Source organism: Tamandua tetradactyla, chromosome 10 (assembly GCF_023851605.1).
Source record: "Tamandua tetradactyla isolate mTamTet1 chromosome 10, mTamTet1.pri, whole genome shotgun sequence".
NCBI lineage: Eukaryota > Metazoa > Chordata > Mammalia > Pilosa > Myrmecophagidae > Tamandua > Tamandua tetradactyla.
Window position 1 is genome coordinate 13,480,207 of NC_135336.1, and position 23,954 is coordinate 13,504,160.

The 23,954-nt window shown below is 33.4% G+C and overlaps 1 protein-coding gene across 6 annotated transcripts in view; it reads left to right on the forward strand.

Moving 5' to 3' along the window:
• The window catches only part of OPA1 (OPA1 mitochondrial dynamin like GTPase), a 101,938-nt gene that overhangs the window by 77,628 nt on the left and 356 nt on the right, over positions 1 to 23,954 (forward strand). For all 6 annotated transcript variants that reach the window (XM_077117900.1, XM_077117902.1, XM_077117901.1 and 3 more), the window contains one exon: positions 20,966 to 21,040. In XM_077117900.1, coding sequence (XP_076974015.1) covers positions 20,966 to 21,030 — 65 coding nt within the window. In that variant the 3' untranslated portion in view covers positions 21,031 to 21,040. The remainder of the gene's footprint in view (positions 1 to 20,965; positions 21,041 to 23,954) is intronic.

Here is a 23,954-nt window from a genome sequence, read left to right on the forward strand (position 1 = left end):
TTGAAATGAAGCCATGTCGAGAATTAAGAAGACTGAAATAAAGAGGAACCAACCTTCTTGAGTCTCAGGAAAAGGAAACAAATACAGGAACCAGGATTCCTTGAAGATGTGGTTGATTTCACAGGTGAAGCCAGGGAAAGGACAGGATGAGCCTGGGGCGTCTTATGTTATCAGAAACTTCAGGTGTTTGAAAAATGGTGGGGACATGGCATCAGAACACAGAAACCAGGTTGAAGAGGCTCTAACTGGCCAAACCTGGTGCAATTTGAGCATCAAAATAAATGACAATAACAAATTGTAACCCATTGAATAAAATAAGAATCCATGAGTATATAATTATATAAATAAATTCAGTGATGAAGATTGGGGTGTTTGTATAATCACATTATATTCCACACAAAATACTAATTAAAAAGAAAATGAACAACTACAGTGGAGAAGCCTGGCAATCACCACCTTAATCAAGTGATCAAAGTTAACATCACTAATGGTTAAATCAAATCATTAGTGTGCTGACTTACAGAATGCAGTGAGAAGAACCCAGCATCGCTTCTAGGATGTTCTTACCCATGATATATAACTTGAATCCAGTCCAAACATCAAGCAAACCCAAATTAAGGTGCACTCTAAAAAATAACTGACCTGCAGACTTCAAAAGTGTCAAGGTTATAAAAAACAAGGAAAGAGTGACAAACTGTGCCAGACTGAAGTTATATTTAGATATAACTAAATGGAAATTTAATCCCAGACTGGATCTTTTTGCTCTAAAGAACATTAATGGGAGAGTGGCAAAACTTGAATGGGGTCCTAGAGTTGCATGGTAGTAGTATATCAATGTTATTTTTCTGATGAGGAATAATGGCAGTAAATGGTTCAGAAAAAATGTGTTCTTGCTGCTTTTCTGTAAATTTGAGATTCTGTTCACATATAAAGGGCTAAAAAAGTTTAATTTTGTTTTTATAACTGATAAAGGATCAAAATAATGTAAAAATACTTCAAAGCAAACTAATCTTTTGAAAACCCATTCTCTGAAGATGTTGAAAGACTGGATTATCTCATGGGCAATATAATAAGATACCTAGCTCATCTTCTCAATTCCTTATTTGTAGTATCTACCCACACTTAGAACTGGTCAGTGTTGAACTATGCTCCATTTTGCGCTTCATCAGGTCTTTTGATTTTGTAGAAAGTTTTTAATTTCAAAGGATTTTTGTGGATAAATATACTATTAACTTAGATAAAATCTACTTAGATTCCCAGTATAATTTTTAGCATTGTATCCAATCTCTGTATTGAAGTAGAATACAGTTTTTTAATGTTTTCTTTGAAGAGCCCAAGACTGTTCTGTCTTATATATCATGGCTCAGTTCAGAGTTATTCTTTTTTATTATATGATTGCCATCATAAAAAAAAAAATGCAACAGTGCTGACATCTCACAGATTTTTGTTAGAATTTTTCCCCCACCTCCAAAACTGACTATCTGAGCACTGATAACATTTGCCGCTAGTGTCGCTATACTGAATTTCATCAGTATAGCAGGGAATTCTTTTATTGTTTGCTTTATGAACATTGTATCAGCTATTATCTAGGCTATTGCTAATTATTGGGACCTTTATGTAAAGTTACTTGGGACTTAGAGCCTAGGTTTCTTTTCTTTTTTTGACTCTTCTTCACTAAAGCCCAAGTTATACTTTTATTTTCTATGTACATAGAGATTCCTAGATACCCAGAAATTAAAGGAACGTTACCAGTCATTCAGGTAGTTCTTTCTAATGTCTAAGGAGTCTTTTCCTCCTTATTCCCTTTTCAGTTTTGTGTCAGAACTTGAGCTGTCTGTGAATTAATATTCAAATTCTTTCTCTGTGGCATATGGTAGGTTAAGTGCTTTAAACACATTCTCATTTCATTCACCTTACAATCTTTTGATATAAGCAGTTATTTTTTCTCATTTTACAGATGAAGAAATTGAGATTTAAAACACAAATAGTAAGTGGTAAAGCCAAGATTTTAGCCCAGGTTTTTAACTACTGTACTGAACTAATTTCAGGAGAAAATGCAAGCCTTTAGAAAATACATTTTAATTATGTAAAATGGTCCTTTATATTTGGAAGTTCCCATAGTTAACAGTGCTGTTCACAGGGTAGATCAGAAAGGCGTACGTACTAGTGCATATTAGAGAGGCTGATTATTATGATCTTATGTATTTCTTAGAATATAAAAAGCTTTGGACTCCATAAACTTTCAAACTGTGTGAAAACTTTGATAGAGTTAGAATATCTGAGTAACAGAATACTAAAGTGTGCATGAAGTCACTAAACAGATTGAAGGAAGTTTATTTTCTTTATTTGATTTGTAAACCTGTCTCCAATATGCTGTGTCACATTCTACCATAGTTAATAGTATCTAAGTTACCCAAAATTCGAACACAGTTTTCAGTATAATATAGTTTATACCTAGGGTGCTGAGGTCCAGCTATAACAGATACAGAATCTCTAATTGAGCATAATGGCTTATATTCTAAGTTGAGACTTTTTGCTGGGTTAGAATAGAAGTATTTAAATGTTTTATAATAAGCTTCAATGTATTTCCTTATACTTCTTGATTATTTATGATATAATCATGTATTCTTTCGAGAAAAAAAAAGCCTTATTCAAATGAATAATGTACTTTGTATAACCAGAAGATACAGATACACTTCAGTTAAATCTGAGTCCTTCATATTTACATTGCATTTACCATAAGAGGCCTATTTTCATATTATAGTTTGATATCCCTTAATGTTAAGAACATGATAGTTTAAAGAGGATGGTAAATTAGAACTTTCTAATATCCTTAGTTTTTTTCCCATAGTTAATTTGCTGTGCCAATTCCCTACACAAGATGGCAACAGCTGGCCTTTGTACCAGAGCTTGGAGGGATTAAAGAATAGAAGTCTCAGCAGCATGCTCAGCCTCTTGCCTCTGTTGACTGTTCTTTATTGTTTAATGCCTGAGCATCTCCCAGACAGCAAGTAATTGTTTCATGAAATTTAAAATTTGTTTATCTTGGGAGTATACAGTGCTGTTGGGGCTTGTCTTTGTGTTTCTTCACTTTCTCAGTCTCCTCTTATCCTCCATCCTGTGCCTTCTTGTAATTAAATAGAAAGAAGCAAAGATACAAGCTTTGTATTTTAGTCTGCATAAGATTCAGTTTTGACTCTAAAATTTAGAAATTCAGACTGCAGATGAAAGTTTTCTTTTTTTTGCCTCCAAGCTACCAGATATTCAGCAACAAATCATTTTTTTATAATGAACTTCATCTGTCCTTCATATTTGATATTATCTAATGTAGATATATTATCTAATGTATTATCTAAAGCTATTATCTAATGTAACAACTATATTAGTGCATTTTTTAAATTATAGTGATAAAAAAGGAGCAAGCAGTAGAATGATCAAATACTACCATTTTAAAAGCTAACATTGGAAGAGAAATGCACCATGTGTGTTTAGATCTAAAGAGATTATTTCATTGATTCCAAAACATAATTCTAATTTATAGGATAGTATAAGTATCTTCATGCCACATTAATACTTGAATTCAACAAAAATAGCCAAAACAGAGATAGATATAACACTCAGTTAGTCAAAATGGTTTTGTTCTACATTTGAAAAAGAAATTGTCAAGGTATTCTTGAATTTAATTTCCACTGGTTATCCTACCTCCTTAAACTTTTCCCTTACTTGCCATATCTTCAAGGATTGTTATAGATGAAAATCACAGCCCTGAAGGCAATATGAGACTGAAAACAATCTTAGAAAGATTATCATACTCAGAATTTGGAACTTAAAATTACATAAAGAGGAACTAATATAATTAAAACTATTTTTGCAGAGGTGTGGATTCTGACATGCATATTTTGAAAAGATTCCACGCCACATACCACCACACTCACTCACGCCCTTGTCCCCAAAATGATACTCTCTATATAGAGTTCTTACTGTTCATAGTAATGCAATTTGCCATTTTATTCACTGGGATAAAATTGACATATGTTGTCTTTTAGTTGAGTCTGTTGGTGTGACTTAAAAATTTGATATGTCATTTGAACTACACGTATATCAATTCATTTTGATGTTGTAGACTTAACCAAAGAAAATGAACTTAGAGGAAGGGAGGATTGAGTTGTAAAGTTCTAGGTACCTAGGTCCGGAAGGGATAAAAAAAAAAGGCATAGCAACAACAACAGAGTAAGGTTCCCTGGAGAGAAAGTGTAATCCTTGTAAGTCCATTAGTATCCAATATCTAAATGCCATTATTATATTTCCTTAGCCCACCAATTGTAAGACCTCAATATTATTTTTCTTATTACATCTCCAAGCAATTTTTTCCCCATTATCTCTTTTTTTCTTACATATCTCTGTATCATACCTTCTAGATTATTGTCCCTTTGGTCTAAACCAGTATTTTTCTTCCAACCTGCTTATTAACTTTCCTTCAGTGATTATGAATCTTACTCAAATAGTACCATTATTTTTTAGTTGAGTAGAATGAAGGTTTTCTGCTATAGCCAACTACAATTCAATCAAAATAATCAATTAAAGTAGAAAAATGTTTACATGTCTATTATGATTGACCCACCCTGCTAAAGCAATTTGATTCTTTCATAAACTCACCAGACCTTGAGTTATATTTTGTACATGTTCATTGAAGTTTGATAATGATCTTTTAATATAGACTTTCATTAACCTTCTTTTCTTGACTTAAAAATCAAGGGGAGGGTGGGTCACAGTGGCTCAGCAGGCAAGAATGCTTGCCTGCCATGCCAGAGGACCCCGGTTCGATTCCCGGTGCCTGCCCATGTAAAAAAAAAAAAAAAGGGGGAGCAGTGCAATGGTGGCTCAGTGGCAGAATTCTCATTCAGAATTCTCTGTCATGCTAGAGACCTGGGTTTGATTCCTGGTGCCTGCCCATGCATGAAAAAAAAAAAAAAATCAGAGCAAGGGATGGAGCCAACTATTCCCAGCCTCAACCTTTCTCTCACTCTACCACTCCAAAGAGCTACTCTCATTTCTGTTATAGAGTAGCTTGCATTTGCTGCATTCATGCCTGGATCTACCTATTCACTTCCTAGCAGCTTACAAATTGGCTTTCATCCCTATCAAACTACTTATTTATAGGTCACCAAAGATCACCTACTTGCCAACACACCCAATTTACCACAAAACTCATGAATTTTCAGACTGATTCGGAATTATTATTTTTATTGGAATATGTTCATTTTCTTTGAGATCCACTGCTTTTTTGAAATAGTTACTAATAGAAATGTTTATTTTAAAAGAAAAGGGAAGATTGATGTTTTTTCTTCTTCCATATAGTATAAGGTAACCATATAGTATAAATAAGATTTTATTTTATGTTGTCAGTGTTTAGGTTCTTTAAAACACCACCTTTTTCAGGGTTAAAACTATTAACCTGTGTTTTTGCCTTTGTGAAATTTATTTTTCATAGATAAATTGACAAATTGAAACAGCTAAAGAAGATAGTAAAAGATTATTTTACCTTGACTCTGCACAACAAAATAGCCTCTGTTTTATGTTGTAGCCAAAAAGAGAAAGAGAGACAGAGCTGGCACAAAGAATAAAGTAACCCACATAGAGCTGTCTGTGTTGTCTGAATGGTTATCTACATGCAGAATTCCAATGACAGGATCTGAGTGGTGTGCTTTCCAGGTTATTGATGAGAAGTTCCAGATTCAAAATGGAGCCTTGAGATTCAAGCAGATTTGTCAAGGGCTAAGTCTGTCATTTAAAGACTACGTTGAAAGATACTGGTGAATTGATATAACATTAAAGTGTTATTTACTTCTCAATACTCATACAAACTACTGGTGCCCATATATTCTTTTGGTTTTAAGCTCCAGTCTTAACTGATTAAAAGTAAAAAAAGAGACATGAAAGTCATCTTCAATAGTTTATGTATGGAATTTGCTATTTATTCTGTTAAAATAGGGTTTCTTTATATGCTACTACAAAACTATTCTTCAGATTCACTTTCCGGTGCCTGCCCATGCCAAAAAAAAACCTATTCTTGTGTGAAAAAAAGACCAGTACACATATTTGAAGCTAGAAATTAGACCTGTTTTTTCCTTTCTAATAGGAATGCTTGTCATTTCCTCAGTGAGAGAGTTTAGAATGAAATGACATCTTTAAAGCTGAGCTTAAATTTTGTTTTATTTTTAATTATTTTGTTTGTTTTAATATTTTTATTGAGAAATCTTCACACATATGCAATCCATACGTGGTACTCAATCAGTGGCTGAAAGTATCATCACATAGTTGTGTATTCATCACCATGATCATTATTTCAAACATTTGTGTCAATCCAGAAAAAGAAATAAAAAGGAAAGAACTCATACATACCGTACCCCTTACTCCTCCCTTTCATTGACCACTAGTATTTCTACCCAATTAATTTTACCCTTTGTCCCTCTATTATATATTTGTTTATTTTTATCCATATTTTTTTTTTACTCATCTGTCCATACCCTGGATAAAAGAAGCATCAGACACAAAGTTTTCACAGTCACATAGTCACATTGTAAAAGTTATATCTTTATACAATCATCCTCAAGAATCAAGGCTACTGGAACACACCTCAACAGTTTCAGGTACTCACCTCCAGCCACTCCAATACACTATAAACTTAAAAGGGATATCTATATAATGCATTAGAATAACTTTTTCCAGGATAACCTCTTGACTCTGCTTGAAATCTCTCAGCCAGTGAAACTTTGTTTCATTTCTCTCTTCTCCCTTTTGTCAAGAAGGCTTTCCCAACCCCTTGATGCAGGGTATTCTCTCCATTTCGAAAATGGAAGAAATTAGAATCTAGCCATTAAAAACTAAATCTAATCACAGATCAATTCATTGGCCTGTGAAACAATATCTAAGAAATAAAATTGAACAACCATTACGTAGGTATGAATCATTTGAAAAAAAAAAAGGAAGAGAGCAGAGTCATAAAGAATTGACAGATTGTTGTACACTAAACTGCATCTCTGACCACCTCTATTTTCACATCTTTGTGAAATAGAGTTTGCCACATGTAGTTGTAGAGGTGGGTTAAGAGGAAGCAAAAGGAATTTTAAATCTTTACTTTAAACATTTCTGAACTATTTCTGTCACAAGTGAGCATAATTTAAACTTGCCTTAAAATTTATATAATCTTAATTATCTTATTTTTGGAAATGATGAAGCTAATACATGCTATCAATCTTTACAGATACAGAATATTTCTCAAATAACTTCTTTTTGGCTGTGACACCAAGAGACATTTCATGAGAGCACATGGTAATTGCTCATCATGGTATCATCCTTAGTGGTTAGGAGTCACTGAATTCTTCTCATTTCCTCTAACTACCTATTGTGGATGGGTCATAGGGAACAAATTGAAATTTCAAACTAGTGAAGGTTTCAAGCTTGTCCAAACTTTTTAGATATTAGATTTTCTGTGTTTGTTACCTAATATGTACAGAAATACTCCATTTTAATTTCTCTTAGGACAGCTGTTTCATTTGCTCCCTAGTTCTAGTATTTTGAATGACAGAAAGAAGTTTGTGATTTTTATTAACTTCCGTTAGATTTCCTTTTTCCTAAGGCAAGGTATTAGTCTTTTTAGTCTCTTCTTTTATTGGTGCCACTACAAACTCTTGAGTCATTTATACAGATCTGTACCTGTCATCATGAAATACATTTTCAGAATTTTAATTTTTCTTTTTTCTAAAACTTTATTATCACAAAACTAGTACATATGCATTGTAGAAAATTTAAAATTACAGAGAGGCAAAATTTTAAATCAAATTGCCACACATAAACCCCCATCCTCCACCCTACTCGCACCCAGATGCTCACCACTGTAACACTGTAGTCTACAGTTTTTTTAATGTAGTCCTAGGAACACAATTTCTGTCACTTTTTGGAGATATAACTTAAATTAATATTTTGCTACCTTTTGGACTATAACTGTACACTTCAGAATGTTCTCAAGGAGTTAACAACAACAAATTATTTAATCAGTCCTGACTGGTGGCTCAGAACTTATTCATAAATATGTTATCAATGATTTTATATTGGATGTATTATTTTACACACAGCATTCATCAATAACTTGTCCATTCATGTAGCTTTTAGAATTTTTCATGAAGAGATCTTAAGTTGGCTTCCTATCATACCCCATATCTTCAGTTCATTGTCATTGTTCATGTTTCTAGTTTCTCGTCTAACAGTGTGGAATAAATTTCTCTTCCTTTTCTTCATATAAACTTATTTTTTAAATGTTCATTAATAAAAAGAAGTAGCAGCAGCAGCAGTGGCAGAGACATAGTTAAAATAAAACCTAGCGTACCAGTTACTTTAAATAGTTCAGGTATTCCAGAGGCTATATTGTAGCATAACTTGTATTGAAAATTACTCTCCTTTGAAAGTTAATCCTCACCTGTATTCTGTACACTGACACCTCCTGTGTGTCCTCGATGTTCAGGCATTCCCATCTTAAAACTGTTGGATTGATCCTTCCATGCAGTCTGGCTACTTTTGATCTTAATTCTCTTTTATGCAGGAAAACCTTTGATTGTTTGTCTGCTGCTTTCACTTTTTACCCTCAGTTTCCTTCTTAACTTTCTGCAAATTTTTATTTTCATGTCTGCTGGAATTGCTTCCTCCAAAACTATTGAATAACACCAAGAGAAAGCAATGAGCCAGGCACACATTCAGGAATAGAAAGTATTCCCATATATCTCTGCATTGTTTGGTATTTTGGAATCCACATCCTGATTGAAGCTATCATATCTCTCCCTCACATTGCTGTAATGATTTACAGTTCATGAAACTTATCTATGTTTGTCCATGTTTGTCTTATAGAGTCATCACTGAGGCAGATGATGGAGCCAGTAGCACAAATTTTAGCCTTCTCAATCAATTGCCTAAATCATATTTTTTGAAATTATTGATATTTAGGCTTTTCTATGGAAGCAAAAGGAATATATTAATTTTTAAATAATGAATTTTTTTGTGTGTTTTAGAAAAAAAAAGCAGTGTCATAAATGAGTTAGCATAAACAAATGTTTATGACAAAGTCGGGACTTGAAATATGTTTTAGAGAGATTTGTGTGAAATTAATTCTGAAGTTATAATACAACATTTCGTGTGAGACATAAGTTTTCATGCCAACAATTTTTTATTCCATATTCATCACAGTATTTTAGTTTAATTCATAAATCAGAATTACATCCTTCAGTCTTATTTTGCTTTTAAAAATTCGTTAATGAGCTAACTGTTTAAGAATCATTCTCATGATTCATTCTTCTGTTACACCTCCTTTTTAAGCTTCAGAACTGAAGGTCTTTGGACAAACCAATATTTATAACAGTTTGACAGCAGGATGAGGAACAACGTTTGTCTTTGTAACAGCTTGAAGAAAGACCCTTTCCAGGACCCAGTCATGCAGTTACAATCTTGACCTCTTTCTTATGCTGGGAACATATATACAGCAGTACCTCCCATGTGTTTTCTTGTCCCATTGACTGTCCATTCACTTCCCATCTGTTTTGCAGTTTTAAAGGAACAGAAGGGGCCCTCTTCTTATAAATCTGTCTTTCCAGGTGATAAATGATGTCCTGTCTCTTTAAGGGCCGCCTGGGTGGTTTTCCATTTCTTAAATATTTCAACTTTACTCTTAGCAAAATTCAGAGAAAAATTTATGCTTAAGAATAAGAAAATTAGAGGAGAAAAAAATTATTGTTTAAAAGCATATTTAATTGATTGAGACTGAATATTTTACTGAACATTTGGAAGATTTTTTTAGCCTTCTCAATCAATTGCCTAAATCATATTTTTTGAAATTTATTGATATTTAGGTTTTTCTATGGAAGCAAAAGGAATATATTCATTTTTAAATAATGAATTTTTTTGTATTTTAGAAAAAAAAGCAGTGTGTCATAAGTGAGTTAGCATGTAAAATAACTTATTCTGCATAATTTGAATTGATAGATGAAATTAATATGAATATTTCATGTATTGGTTCAGAATATAATAACAGTAGAAGATTATAATCTTGCAGGAGAATCTAGTGTTTACATTTAAAAACATCATAAGTGTCAAAAAATTTGATTCTTGTGTTGCTGAAAATAAATACTTCAAGTTTAAATATTTATATCATTGGGTTTCCCAAGAATTGAGCAGAAGTGAAAATACTTTTTTTCTCCCACTCATAGAATAGTCATAGAAGGTTAACTGTGACAAATATCCCCCAAAATAAAAAGTGCTGAGTTTTCTAGAAAACATTACCAGTATAAAAAGACCACTTTTAGAATATGGTATATTGCATAAATCATCAGACTAGTGGTATGTCTTCTCCAGACTGGCCTTTTAAACTTGTTTATTAATTCCCTGTCTTGTCCCAAGAAAGATTGAGGCAATTTACAAAGATATATTCTCTATAAAAGATAAAAATACTTAAGTGAAGAATTTGGGTGGAAGAGAAGGAAAAACCCAGGTAAATGAAGATAAATAAAGCTTGTGATAAGATTCGTATGTCCTAATAAAATACACGCTTAAGGGTTCTGTATACTTTCCTAAAGAGGAACTGCAAATTTAGTCCTCACTTTCCTAGTAGTTAATGCAAATGGAAAGTAAATTTGGTTATATGATTCATGGTGGCCATCAGGCAACACAGCAAGTGGCTAAGTATCCCTTTATACACACTCTGGGAAATTTCTCTTGTCAATCCTCATAAAGGGAACACTGAATTATATGATATAGTGAATTAAATGGCTGTAGTAGAAATAATCATGAATTTCCTGGGGCTCTTTATTATTATCTTCTTCATTGTAGACTGATAGCATAAATGCTTCCTGGGGAACAGTGATGAAGTCCAGATGCATAGCTATTGGTTCAGCTCATGTAAAGGTAAAATATATAATATCTAGAGAAATGGATAAAATATATACTCCCCATAAAAAAATATTCCATAATTATCATTTCTTCTTGCAGCTGAATCTTTTCATAAGTATCAGGTAGCAGAAAAGGTAAAGGTTCTATGCTCAGTGACTTTGACAAGTATTTGGAATGATGCTTCTCTGTGTTGCTAGTTAAGGGGTAATCCATAAACATTAGTAGTTAGCTAAGCTGAAATTAGGGTTGCCGTCCATTTATGAAAGTTGAAGGTCCTGACCAATATAAGTACCTAAATATAAGGCTACTCCATGTATGTACATCCACACTAGTGGTATACTTTCCTTTCAAAATGTCAAAAAATTATTTGAAGAGATTTTGATTAACTAGCAGGAGGAGTCTTGCAGAAATGCTTGTAGTAATAAGAGTTCAAAGACACAAAAGCTGTGTTTATCCACAAGTCACTGTTGAACTATTTATACACTCAGCAGACAGAAGTTGTAGTAATTTACCTCACAGACCTTCTTAACAGCAGCTTTCTTTCTAATCTATATTGTTCTGGTAACTGAAGTTGGCAATTCTTAAAATAATCATCTTTAATGTTTGAATTAAATATAGATTAAGTCAGATCAGTCAACAAAAATGAATATTCAGGGCATCTATTATATAGTAAGTACTGTGCTAGGCTCAGTGACTTCAAAAGGCAGGCTTTTTGGTAAGTGGATAATCCATACCAGCAGTGCTTGCTGTTCCCCACATTGTTTCCCGGAAATAACATAAACCTGATCTTTCCAAAATGAATTCTGTAGCCCCATGAGAATAATATTGTAATTCATGATTGCATTTTTTACCATGACCTTGCCATCAAATAAACAGATGCTAACGAATTGACAAAAGTACCATTAACAAGTTTAAAAAAAGGATACAATTATAAGTTAGAATAGTACACTTCAGTCCTAAGTTTTAAAGTAATATGGGCTTTGAATTCATCTGGGCAGATTCTCTTGTTTTGTAGTTAAAGCCACTGGAAATGTGTGTCCACAGCCATAACGTTAATGGCAAAGCTGGGACTAGATCTAGGTCTGATGCAAATATGGCATGCTTTATAATACACTATATTCTCACCTTTATCACAATCAAATAAAATAACTGCCTCTTTTGATATTAAAGATACAGAACCAGAGATTCCTAACCTTTTTTTCATCAAACACTCTTCTCATTGTGTATTCCAGTAAAGTCCATGTTTTAGAAGATTTTATTGTACAACAAATACAGGTGCATGATTTCCAGTCAGCCTAAATAAATAGTTGTTAGGAGAGTAAATATAATCCCAGCCCAAAGCAGAACTTTCCATTTGGATTTTTGAAATAATGGAAATAATCCAAAGAACCCCAAAGTATAGAATCCCAGGTTTAAAATATTGGTCCAGTCTCAAACAGCTTCCCGGGACATGGGAATTGTTGCTTCCTTCTGTAACAAGCAGAAATATTTTGTTTGTTGTCGTTCATGAATCTGTTTAAAAGAATCTTGCCTTATTTCTAAGGGAAACAAATTTCAGACACAAGATTCAGAAGATAAGTGCTAAATTTAGCTCTGTGTGTTTGACTATATCTCTGATGTTCCCTTTCGTCAACTATAAAAGATGTACCATTTTTGTTGCGCTAAACCTACAATTTGACTGTAGCTTTCAGAATATTGAATATGATCTCTTGTTCATCTATTTTTTTCTTTCCTTGTGTTCCCATACTCAAGATGGTTCCTTTAAATACTGAACTTTATCTAAAGGGCACTTACAGGTAGCTGTTTAATAAAAAGCAAACATTTACAGGAGCAACATATATTACATAACAAAAAGTGTTCCTTTTATTTCCGTTTCTTTAATGGACAACTTTTTACAGCAGAATCTCACCTGCAAGGTGTCCTAAAACTTGGTACAACGTGCTTATGCAGCATGTTATAAAACAGTTCTGTTAAGATACATTTGGATCTTGGAGTATATGGTTTGCTTAAAAAGTATGCTTTGTAGTAAATTTGCAGTTGGTTTCTTCATGCTTTCTTTAAAGTATCAACAGTTGTAGAAGGTTTTTTCAGTGCATGTATTAGTGCTTTATGTGTGGTTCTTTGTTGCTGTTCTAAACTGTTAACCACTGAAGTGAACCTTCTCCCAAGTTTGGCCTTTTGGTGTTCACAGTGTATTCAAAACCTAATTACAGATTAGTCTGTATTTGAGACTTTTAGAGCAAGTATCAGAAGATTCAAAAAGAAAATGAGAGTAGCAGTATCATTTCATGTGGAGATAAAGAGACCCAAAGCATGAATAGGTGTCATCTGAATAAAAAAAAGAAGAAAAGTAAAAAGAAAAGAAACTTCATTCACTGAGACTGATGGTTTATGAGTTGGGGATTATGGGAATATTCATGACTCAATCAAGAAGCACAATGAATTGATGTTTGAAATAACTCATCTTTTAAGTAAACATTGCATAAATGGAAAATAGCCTGAGTATTCACTGCATGTAGGAGTGTCTGTTTCAGTGTAACAGAAATAACAGTTTGTTAATCCCTTCCTTAGCTGGCTTAATTTATCAAGTAAATCACAAATTACATAAAAGTTATCTATTACATTTTTATATTTATAATACGTAATATTGCAAGTAATAATAAAAGAGGGATTTCTTTGTAGTTAGCCATTCTCATCTGTGCACATATTTCTATGAAAAAGTAATTTCAATGGTAAAATAGTTGAGTACAATAAGGTTTTGAAATTTGAAAACAATGTAACACTGAGAATCAGATTAGAAGGATTAGAAGTAGAAAGTTTCACTTGCTAATATTCAACCTGATTTCTTATCTATGGTTCTGTTTTCTGTACAAATGACATAGTTTGTACATAAGACACTTTGGAAACATAAAATTTAACATCAGTAATAGAAATATGTGAAATAATGCTACTTAGTCATGATGTATCATCCTCATGAAGCATGAAATTTAGTATCTAAATCTACAAATTTATATATGAACAGCTCAACCTGTTTCAGTTTTGATAATGTACATTAATTAAGTTGAAATTTCATTTTTCCACTGGTATTGTGTTGTGAAACCTGAATAATTCTCTCACCTGCTTCAGATGTGACCCCACTGGCTTTCCTGTGTCTGTGCATACCTTGCCTCCTCTTTCCAGGCTTACATCAGTTCTTGTAGTCCTGGCTTTTCTCTTGGTCACTAGCATAACAAAAACTAAATGCTTTTACCTTCATGATGACCTATGGCCCTTATTGTCTGTGCCATGTTTTTTTTGGAATTTCATTAACCTATTTAATATTTACTGAGCATGTCCAATGAACCAGGCATTGTTCTGGACACTGAAGGTGCAGGACCTTTATTTGTCCAATTTAGCACTCTTTATTGTTCTCCCATGGTTTTTCCAAATGTGTGTAGATCTAGCCCCTTCAAGGGGTAATAATATTCATAAGGATATTATAGTGTATTGTACAGTTTTGGTCATCTCTAGACATAGGACAGTTTAGGAGGTGCTTAGTAACTATTCCCTTCCCTGATTTTTACCAAAATATATAATTTCACCTAAAGTGTAATGTTTACAACAAATGTGCTTGGAATAATAGCATTAGTTTTGCTAACTTTAAGAGTCGGACTATAATAGCAGAGCTAGCATGTGTTTCTGAATCAGAGGCTGTAGCTGCAGAGCTGGTTCTGCTATCAGCTATACAACTGTGAACAAGACTGAGTCTCCTGGCTTTAATCTTCTCATCTTTAGCAGTGATACCTGTAGAATTATATCTGCTGAATGTGAGTGTGTATGTGAAATCATCTTAAACTTCATAGTTGCTACTTCATAGATTTAGAATGCTGTTGGAAATAAGCAGTGGATGCTTCTCAAAGGCAAGATGCCCAATGCATTCTGTAAGTGAAAGAAGGAATAGGAAAAAAAAAATTTTATTTAATACTGAAAAGATGTTTATCACAATTATTCTTTCTTTTAACTAACATTTGTCTTCCCTTTTTTTTTCCTATTACTTCTTAGTAAGTTACTCAAATGTCCTTTGAAGTTTCAGGGCATGGTAATACTGTGTCCTGATATTCTAATTATAAAATATTTTGCTTTACAACATAGCCTTTTAGGGGAATCTGGCCATTTTTTATTCTGTGGTTTTCGTATTAAAGTTAATTAAATAGTTCTTCTGCTTTCATTTAGGAAAAATTTGCTTGTTTCTAATTTTTAAAGAATTTGATTTTCTTCCAGACACCACAGAGTTAAACAGCTGCATCAGCGTGGCTCTTGGTCTCTGTCAATATGAATAGATCTTACTCTGAACAGTTTCTTGTGAGTGATGCTACTGTACCACCTTCCCACAGATAGCCTGTCCAGCTGAGGATGGAGGTCATTGGCAGGGCTATAAGATTATATATCAAACAGAATCAGATTTCCTTTCTTCTTACAGTACAGCTTTCCTAAATAGAAATATTTATCAGTGAAATATTTTGAGTAGCTTCTTAAGTTCTAAATGCTTGTTGTAAGTTATCACGTTGTACTATTCAAAATAGATGACTTTTTAAAAGACCCCATCCGTTTTCAAAATTCTTTGATTCTTGAGTGGGCAACAGTGGCTCAGTGGCAGAGTTCTCATCTGCCATGCTGGAGACCTGGGCTCGTTTCCCGGTGCCTGCCCATATAAAAATAATAATAAATAAATTCTATGATTCTAAGAGTCAATTTAGAAAATTCTTTCTCCTATTTTTTTCCTATTTTTAAAAATTCTTAAAATAATGAACTATTCTTAGTGGAATCAACAATGCCATCCTGACCAAAAGGGGAAAAGGAAATGGAACAAATAAGGCATCAGTGGCTGAGAGAGTTCAAATAGAGTCAAGAGGCTACTCTGGAGGTCATACTTACTGCAAGCTTCAGTTGGACGTTGCTACCTATCATAACTTGCCAAACCCCAACCAAAATCAATCCTGCCAATCCTAAAGAATAGTGAGGTAATTTATAAGATTCTACAGAGGTCCCATGCACTTGGGTAATTTTCCAGAAACCTACAACTTTGAGATAGGTCCCTGGACCAGATAAGTCCTGAAATGTAGAGGGGCCAGCCTTTCCAGAACATCAATTAGTTCCATCCCCCTACCCCGTATTATTGACAGCCCCTTACAACATGAAAAAGTTAGAATGAGCATAGCTGAAATACCCCTAAAGACTGCAAGAAAAGATCAAAGTTGATGGTAGAATTATACAGAGAAGGTAGGGTTTAACAAATGACTGTAATTGCTGAATCAGTATATTGGTATTTCTTTTCATCTCCAGTACCTTAAAGCAGCTAGAAGTAAAAACCTAAAATGATGAAATTGCAACCCATACCAAACTCTGAAATCTGTTTTGCAATTAATTATTGTGATGTGCTTTGAAATTTATTGCTTTTTAGTATGTATGTTATTTTTCACAAAAAAGAAAAAATGATTTCTTCTAGCCTCTAGTGTTTGGGAGCAGCTAGAAGGGAAAACCTGAAATGGTAACCCATAACAAACCCTGAAATCTGTTCTGTATCTCCTTATTGAAGTGTAATTTGAAAATCATTGCTTTTGCTTTTCTTTTCTTTGTATATGTTATTTAACAATAAAAAAGTTTTAAAAAATCCAAAAAGTAAAAAATAAAAATGACCTATACTTAGATGGAACTCTCTAAATATTCAGATGATGAAGAAAATATGTTGTTTCTAGCAATTTTTAAGTTAAGAATTTGGCCTTATTTTGGAAACGCAAGTATGTTTACTGGTTTTACTGCAGGTTGAAAAGTAGAAGTCTACCTACCAAAAAAACTCAGAATAAACTTCCATGAGATGAGTGAGATTACTTTTCTAGTTTCTCTAGTTTAGTTTTATATATAAAGACTTAAGGCTGCCTTTCTGATAACTATGATCATATTTTCTCAAGAAGATTAAAACACTGGGCTTCTTCTCATGTTTTATATTAGTCTCAGTCTAATACCAGGAATTAGAAGTTTTAAATTATGAGAAAAACGATATGAAAACATTGTGTTCTTTATATGCAGTCATAGTAGGCTTTCTTGAATTCCAACAATACTAATAAGTATTCCTAAAAAGGACAGTTCACCCTTTTATTGGATATTCATCACTTATACTGTTTTCAATTGCAAATCATTTACTTTGGTTTTTAATATATTTTAAAACTTACTGACATTTAATATATATGCACAAAAGTGTACATGTCACTTGTAAGTGTATAGTTCTATGAATTTTCAAAAATTAGCATACCCCCTTAACCAGCATACAAATGAATAATAAAAAATAGCAATGCTAGCGCTGCTGCATTCTGCCTCAAGACCCTTTCTAATTACTATCCCCACCTCACTACAACCCAACAATCGCAACCACCATCCTGATTTCTAAGTTCAGAAATCAGTTTTGCCTATTTTTTACATTACATAGATGGAATCACACTGTATGTATTTTTTGTGTCTAACTTCTTTAGCACAATATTGTGTATGAAATTTTGCTTATCCAAATACTGCTATTTATTTTATGAATGTATTAGTTATCTAATTCTGAATTGCCCTGAGACTTACAGCTTTAAAAACAGCAGATCTTCAATACCTCACAGTTTCTATAGGTCAGGAATTCAGAAGCAGGTTGGTTGGGTGGTTCTCCTTACAAGTTTTCTATGAGGTTGCAGTAAAAATATTGCCCGTGACTGCAGCCATCTGAAGGCTGGATTGGGCTGACGGATCCCCTCCTGGGATAACTCCCTCACATAGCTTTTACCCGGAAACCTCAGTTCTTCACCACATAGATGTTTCTGTAGGGCTGCTTGAATGTCCTTATGACGTAACAGCTGGCTGTTCTCCTATATGACATAAGCCTATTTATCCTAACTTTCGGACATGTATGAGAGTGTGCCTTTTTTTTTTCAGTTCACTTTTTCTGAAGTAACTACATATTGTTGAGTTATACTTTCTTTAAGGTAATCTGGGTATTGATCTCGATAAATTTCTCCCTTTTTCTCTGACTTCGAGATTATTTCATATACCACAGTGCTGTATATGCTTTCTTTTCTGTTCTTTTAGTTGATTGATCCTCTAATGGTATGACACCTTGGTAGTTTTGTTCTTCATGTTTTAGAAGTCTTGTTTTTTTGTTGTGGTTTTTTTTTTTTGTATGCCATTTGGTGGGGGTCATATTTCATTCTTTTTCCATGTAACTGTCCCATTATTGCAGCACCATTTGTTGAATTTATTTTTGCAGGGGGACGTGCATGGGCTGGGAATCAAATCCAGGTCTCCTGCATGGCAGGCAGAAGTTATTCCACTGAGCTACCTTGCACCCCCTAGAAGTCTTGTTTGGTTTTTTGTTTGTTTGTGTGTTTGTTTTTTTATCAGCCAACAATTCTCCAGAGATTTATTTTTCTGTTGGAGAATATTCTAGTATTTTTTCTTACTCCTTTTTCCTATTACTACACAGTTTTCACTCAATGTTTTCATTTCCACACCTTATAAAAAGAATGCATTTGTAGCAAAAGAGAAAAAGTACTCAAGTAAGTCTGTTCATCCTACTTGTTCCCTGTTTTGGCTAAAATGTCATTGGATAGAATTGTTTTTAACTTTTTTTTATTGTATAATATAACATATATACAAAGCAAAGAAATAAAAAAGCAATAGTTTTCAAAGCACCCTTCAAAAAGTAGTTACAGGATAGATCCCAGAGTTTCTCATGGGCTAGCACATAATCCTCTCATATTTTTCTTCTAGCTGTTCTAGAATATAGGAGACTAGAGGGCTTAAATACTTTTTTATCATCACAATTGATATTTTTTCCTTTTTTTGTGAACAATAACATATATACAAAAAAGTTGTAAATTTCAAAGCATAGCACCACAATTAGTTGTAGAACATATTTCAGACTTTGACATGGGTTACACTTTCACAGTTTTAGGTTTTTGCTTCTAGCTGCTCTAAAGTACTGAGACTAAAAGAGCTATCAATTTAATGATTCAGCATTCGTATTCATTTGTTAAGTCCTATCTTCTATATATAATTCCACCATCACCATTGATCTTTCCAAACCTCTCTTGGGTTGTTTGGGAGTTCTAAATTTTTGCTATTGGAAGGGTCTGTCACTAATATGGGATAGGGAGATGGAACTATTCTGATGTTCTGGAGAGGCTGGGCTAGGTTTCAGAATTTATCTGGATCAGGGACCCAGCTAGAGGTTGTGGGTTTCTTGAAAGTTACTCTAGTGCCTGGAACCCTTGTGGAATCCTATATATTGTCCTAGCTGTTCTTTAGGATTGGCTGGAGTGGTCCTGATTGGAGGTTAGCAGGTTATGATAGGTAGCAAGGTCTACCTTAAACTTGCATAAGAGCAACCTCCAGTAGCCTTTTGACTCTATTTGAATTCTCTCTGCCACTGATACTTTATTAATTATACTTCTTTTCCCCCTTTTGGGCAGGATGTAATTGTTGATCCCACGATGCCAGGTCTGGATTTATCCCTGAGAGTCCTCTCCCACATCACCAGGGATATTTGACTCCCTGGATGTCATGTCCCACGTAGGGAGGAAAGCAACGATTTTACTTGCAGAGTTGGGCTTAGAGAGACTGAGGCCACATTTGAGCAACAACAGAGGTCCTTCTTAGGCATGCCTCAAAGTCTTGTTTTTATAGTGCTTTCTTCCTTGACCATCTCTTGACTCATAGTTTTTTATCAGTAAATATATATATCCATAAATTTTTCTGAACAAAACTTGGAAGTAGCTCAGGTTTCAGAAGCTAGAAATCCAAAATCAAGGCATCAGTGAGGCCATGCTTTCTTCCCCAAATCTGTAGCTTTCTGGTGCTGACTTGCTGCAGTGTTGAGGTGCCTTGGCTTGCATCTGGGCCTCCTTTCACATGGCAATCTCTCTTCTTGTCGGATTATGTACTTTAAAGGTAAGAGATATAAATACCAAATATTGAATACATCTAGAAATACCCATTTTCCTATAGAATATAACGCTTTGCAATTTTGCCTCTAGATCACTAGCTTTGAATGATTCATTTCACTTCATTAGTTCCCACTGATATATTAAATCGTGAAAGACAAAAGATTTGTCATCATGCTTAATATAACCTATATTTTAAAGTAAATGCATGACTGAGTTAACTATGAAGTAGTATATATCAAGGCTATTCTATTTTTCTATTAGATTAATATGTACTGTGAATAGTTTACATTTGTGAAGGAAATCTTTACATTTCAGAGAGAAATTATAGATTTTATGTGGACATCTATAAACTGAAAACCTAAACTCAACTCAAATAATGTTAATCTGTATTCAGTAACTCTGGTGTTTTTATACTTTCTTTTTAAACTTATCTTCATTTATAGCTGGGAAAGTACATTTTTGTATACATTTGTAAAGTATTATTATTATTGCTCTTCTCATTTGTTGAAAATGTTTTCTTAAGTTTCTTTTGCCTTTTTTTTTTTTTTGGTAAATACATATTGTCATGTAAGTAACATTTTAGCTTAGTTACATTGCTTGATCTTTTCCTTTGTCACTCCCCACTTAAGTTATTTAGAAATCATTTCTGAGTCTAAGGCCACTTAAATACCCATTTCTTTTAATTTTTTTAAATAGTTTTATTTTCTCTTGTTCTAAACATTGGTTACTATTGAGTCCTTGGTTGGGCTTCAAAGAATCCTTAAAATTCTATAAATACTTTTTTATATGTATATATACCTGCATTTTTCTGTATAAGAGTACATAACTTTTATTAGATTCTCAAAGGGGCCCATGACATTCCTCTCCCCCCTCACACTTTCCAAAAAATGGTTAAGAGCTACTACTATAATTCGTCTAGATTTTATTTGAATATAAGTTGGAATGATCAGACTTAGTTTTTCCCCCAAACAAACAACTTTCCCATGCCATTTATTAATTATATCCTGTGGTTTGTCATGCTTTTGAAAAATAAACTTGTTTTTATTAAACTTATGTGTTATTTCTTTTTACCTTCACAGAGAAAGTTAGAGAAATTCAAGAAAAACTTGATGCTTTCATTGAGGCCCTTCATCAGGAGAAATAAATTATATTAAGTGAGTAAAATTTATTTTGCTGCATTGGTAGTGACAAAATGCAACACTTTTATTTTAAGTTTATCTTAAAATAGATAATTTGAAACATATTTTAATAATTTATCATTCAACTCGACTGTATCCTGCGTGCTCCTTATCATGTAATAATTTTAATGGCGTGAGTCTCTGAAACTAGATTCCTAATTCTGTAAGTATATTGTTCTTTGAATAATTTGAGTGCCTTCTAGCTGAACTAAAAATATCCACCAGAACTCATTTTGAACAGTTGCCACATTAGGTAAGGAAAAAGCTAAGCATAATATCCAGGTGGTTCATATGTTTTCCGCAGGTAAAAGATTGAACTGCTCATATTTTAATCCTAGAGGTAGCAGATTTTGTAGACATTATCTTTTTTCCCCCATTGTTTATATACAGTGGATTATTGTGTGTATATTAATTTTCAACTTGGGGAGCTTTTTATTTATTTAAAGTGACTAAAAACTTTTAGTAATTGTTCTCAATCTTATTTTCTTAGTTTAAAAACATTTAGATAGACCTTTGCCCTATTTAACTTGAATAGCTTTAGAATGTAATACTTTTCTGAATGTTGGCTCTCTTGTTTGGTTCTGTAATCCTGCATGTTTCCAGTAAAGTCAATAAATCTTTTGCTTTTATTGAAGATTTAGAGGGAAAATGCTATACTCTAACATTATCATTTATTTAAATAGTAAATTAATCATTTTATCTCTGAGCTTTACCGTATAGGCAGCTTGCAACACAGAACTCAAAAAAGTAAGGGAAGTACAGCTCAGGCTATATATCATTCAGAAAATCACACTAGCAGTGAATAAGAGAGGAAGCAGTTTAAAAACTAGGAATGTTCGAATTAAGCTTTACTGCTTTGTTTTGTTTGTTACTTTCATAACTTAAGACAGATGTATTGTAGATAGTAGATGTATACAAAAATATGTCTGGATACTGAAAATCAATCATCTTTAGCACAGACTAAAAATAGTTTCAGAGTTTTGTGTCTATGTAATGTTTTCTCTACCTTTACTGTAGGAAAAAGTTCTTTTAAAGCCATAAAATTCTGTGGTATCATCCTCCTCATCATAGTTACTGTTATGATAACTAATATTTACTATTAGAGATAATAAACATTTTGAGAACCTTGTTGACTTGGAGGTTCTCCTCTTCACTACCAGGATTCATCTGATATTTTTGTTTACAGCAGTGGCCTTTGGAAGAAAGCAATCCATGAAAGCCACAGAAACCCCATTAAACCTAGAAGCTATTTTTTTTCTTTTTAATGAAATGAGGAAACCCAGATCCAGTCAGTTTTTTATATAATAATCTGTGTCTCTTCCCTTCTCTAAACAGGTCAGTGTTTTCACTGATTTGGATAGGTGATGTGTTTTATCCTGCAAATCCATTCAAAAGAATAAATGACAAAATGGTAGTCTTGCCTCATTCTGTCCATTTTATAAAAACTATCAATTCAACCTAGTTAAAAATTCTGCACATTTAAACTCCCACTTCCAGTTCTCTAGCTTCATTCTGTCTCCTGATAACCTATATTCTAGATTCTGTGTCTGTATATTTACATAGTATAACTAATTCACATTAATGAGATCATACAATATCTGTCCTTTTGTGTCTGACTTATTTCACTCAACAAAATGTCCTCAGAGTTCATCCATGTTGTCACATGCTTCAGGACTTTGTTCCTTACTACTGACTGATATTCCATTGTATTTATATACCACATTTTATTCATCCTTTTATTGATTGATGGGCATTTCGACTGTTTTCATCTTTTAGCAATTGTGAATGATGCTGTTATGAATATCGGTGTGTAAATGTCTGTTTGCATCCCTGCTTTCCATTCTTCTGTATATATACTGAGTTAGTGAGATAGCTGGATTGTAAAGCAACTTTATATTTAGCTTTCTGAGGAAATGCCAAACCGTCTTCCATGGCAGCTGTACCATTTTACATTCCCCCCAGCAGTGAATAAGTGTTAGTATTTCTCTACATCCTCACCAATGCTTGTAGTTTCCTGTTTGTTTAATGGTGACCATTCTAATAGGTGTGAAATGATAATCTCATTGTGGTTTTGATTTGCATTTCCCTAATAGCTAATGAAAATGAGCATCTTTCTTGTACCTTTTAGGCATATTGTATTGCCTCCTTGGAAAAAATGCCTCTTCATGTCTTTTGCCCATTTATTGCGTTGTTTGTTATTTTATTATTGAGTTGTAGGATTTCTTTATATATTATATATATCAAACCCTTATCACATATGTGGTTTCTAAATATTTTCTCCTATTGAGTCAGCTGCCTTTTCACCCTTTTGACAAAGTCGTTTGAAGCACAGAAGTATTCAGTTTTGAGGAGGTCCCATGTGTCTATTTTATTTTTCTTTTTTTTTCTTGTGCTTGGGTGTAAGGTCTAGGAAACTGCTACCTATCACTAGATCTTAAAGATGTTTCCCTACATTTTCTTCTAGTTTTATGATACTGTCTGTTATATTTAGGTCCCTGATCCATTTTGAGTTAATTTTTATGTAGGAAATGAGAAAGGGGTCCTCTTTCATTCTTTTGGATATGGATATCCAATTCTCCCAGCACTGTTTATTGAAGAGACTATTCTGTCCCAGTTGAGTGGACTTGGAAGCCTTGTCAAAAATCAGTTGACCATAAACCTGAGGGTCTGTTTCTGAGCTCTCAGTTCCATTCCATTGATCAGTATGTCTATCTTTATGCCAGTACCCTGCTATTTTGACCACTGTGACTCTGTAATATACTTTAAAATCAGAAAGTGTGAGTTCTCCAACTTCATTCTTTTTCAACATGTATTTGACTAGTTGAGACCACTTTCCCTTCCAAATAAATTTGATACCCATTCCTTTTAAAATAGTATGTTTTTTACTCTT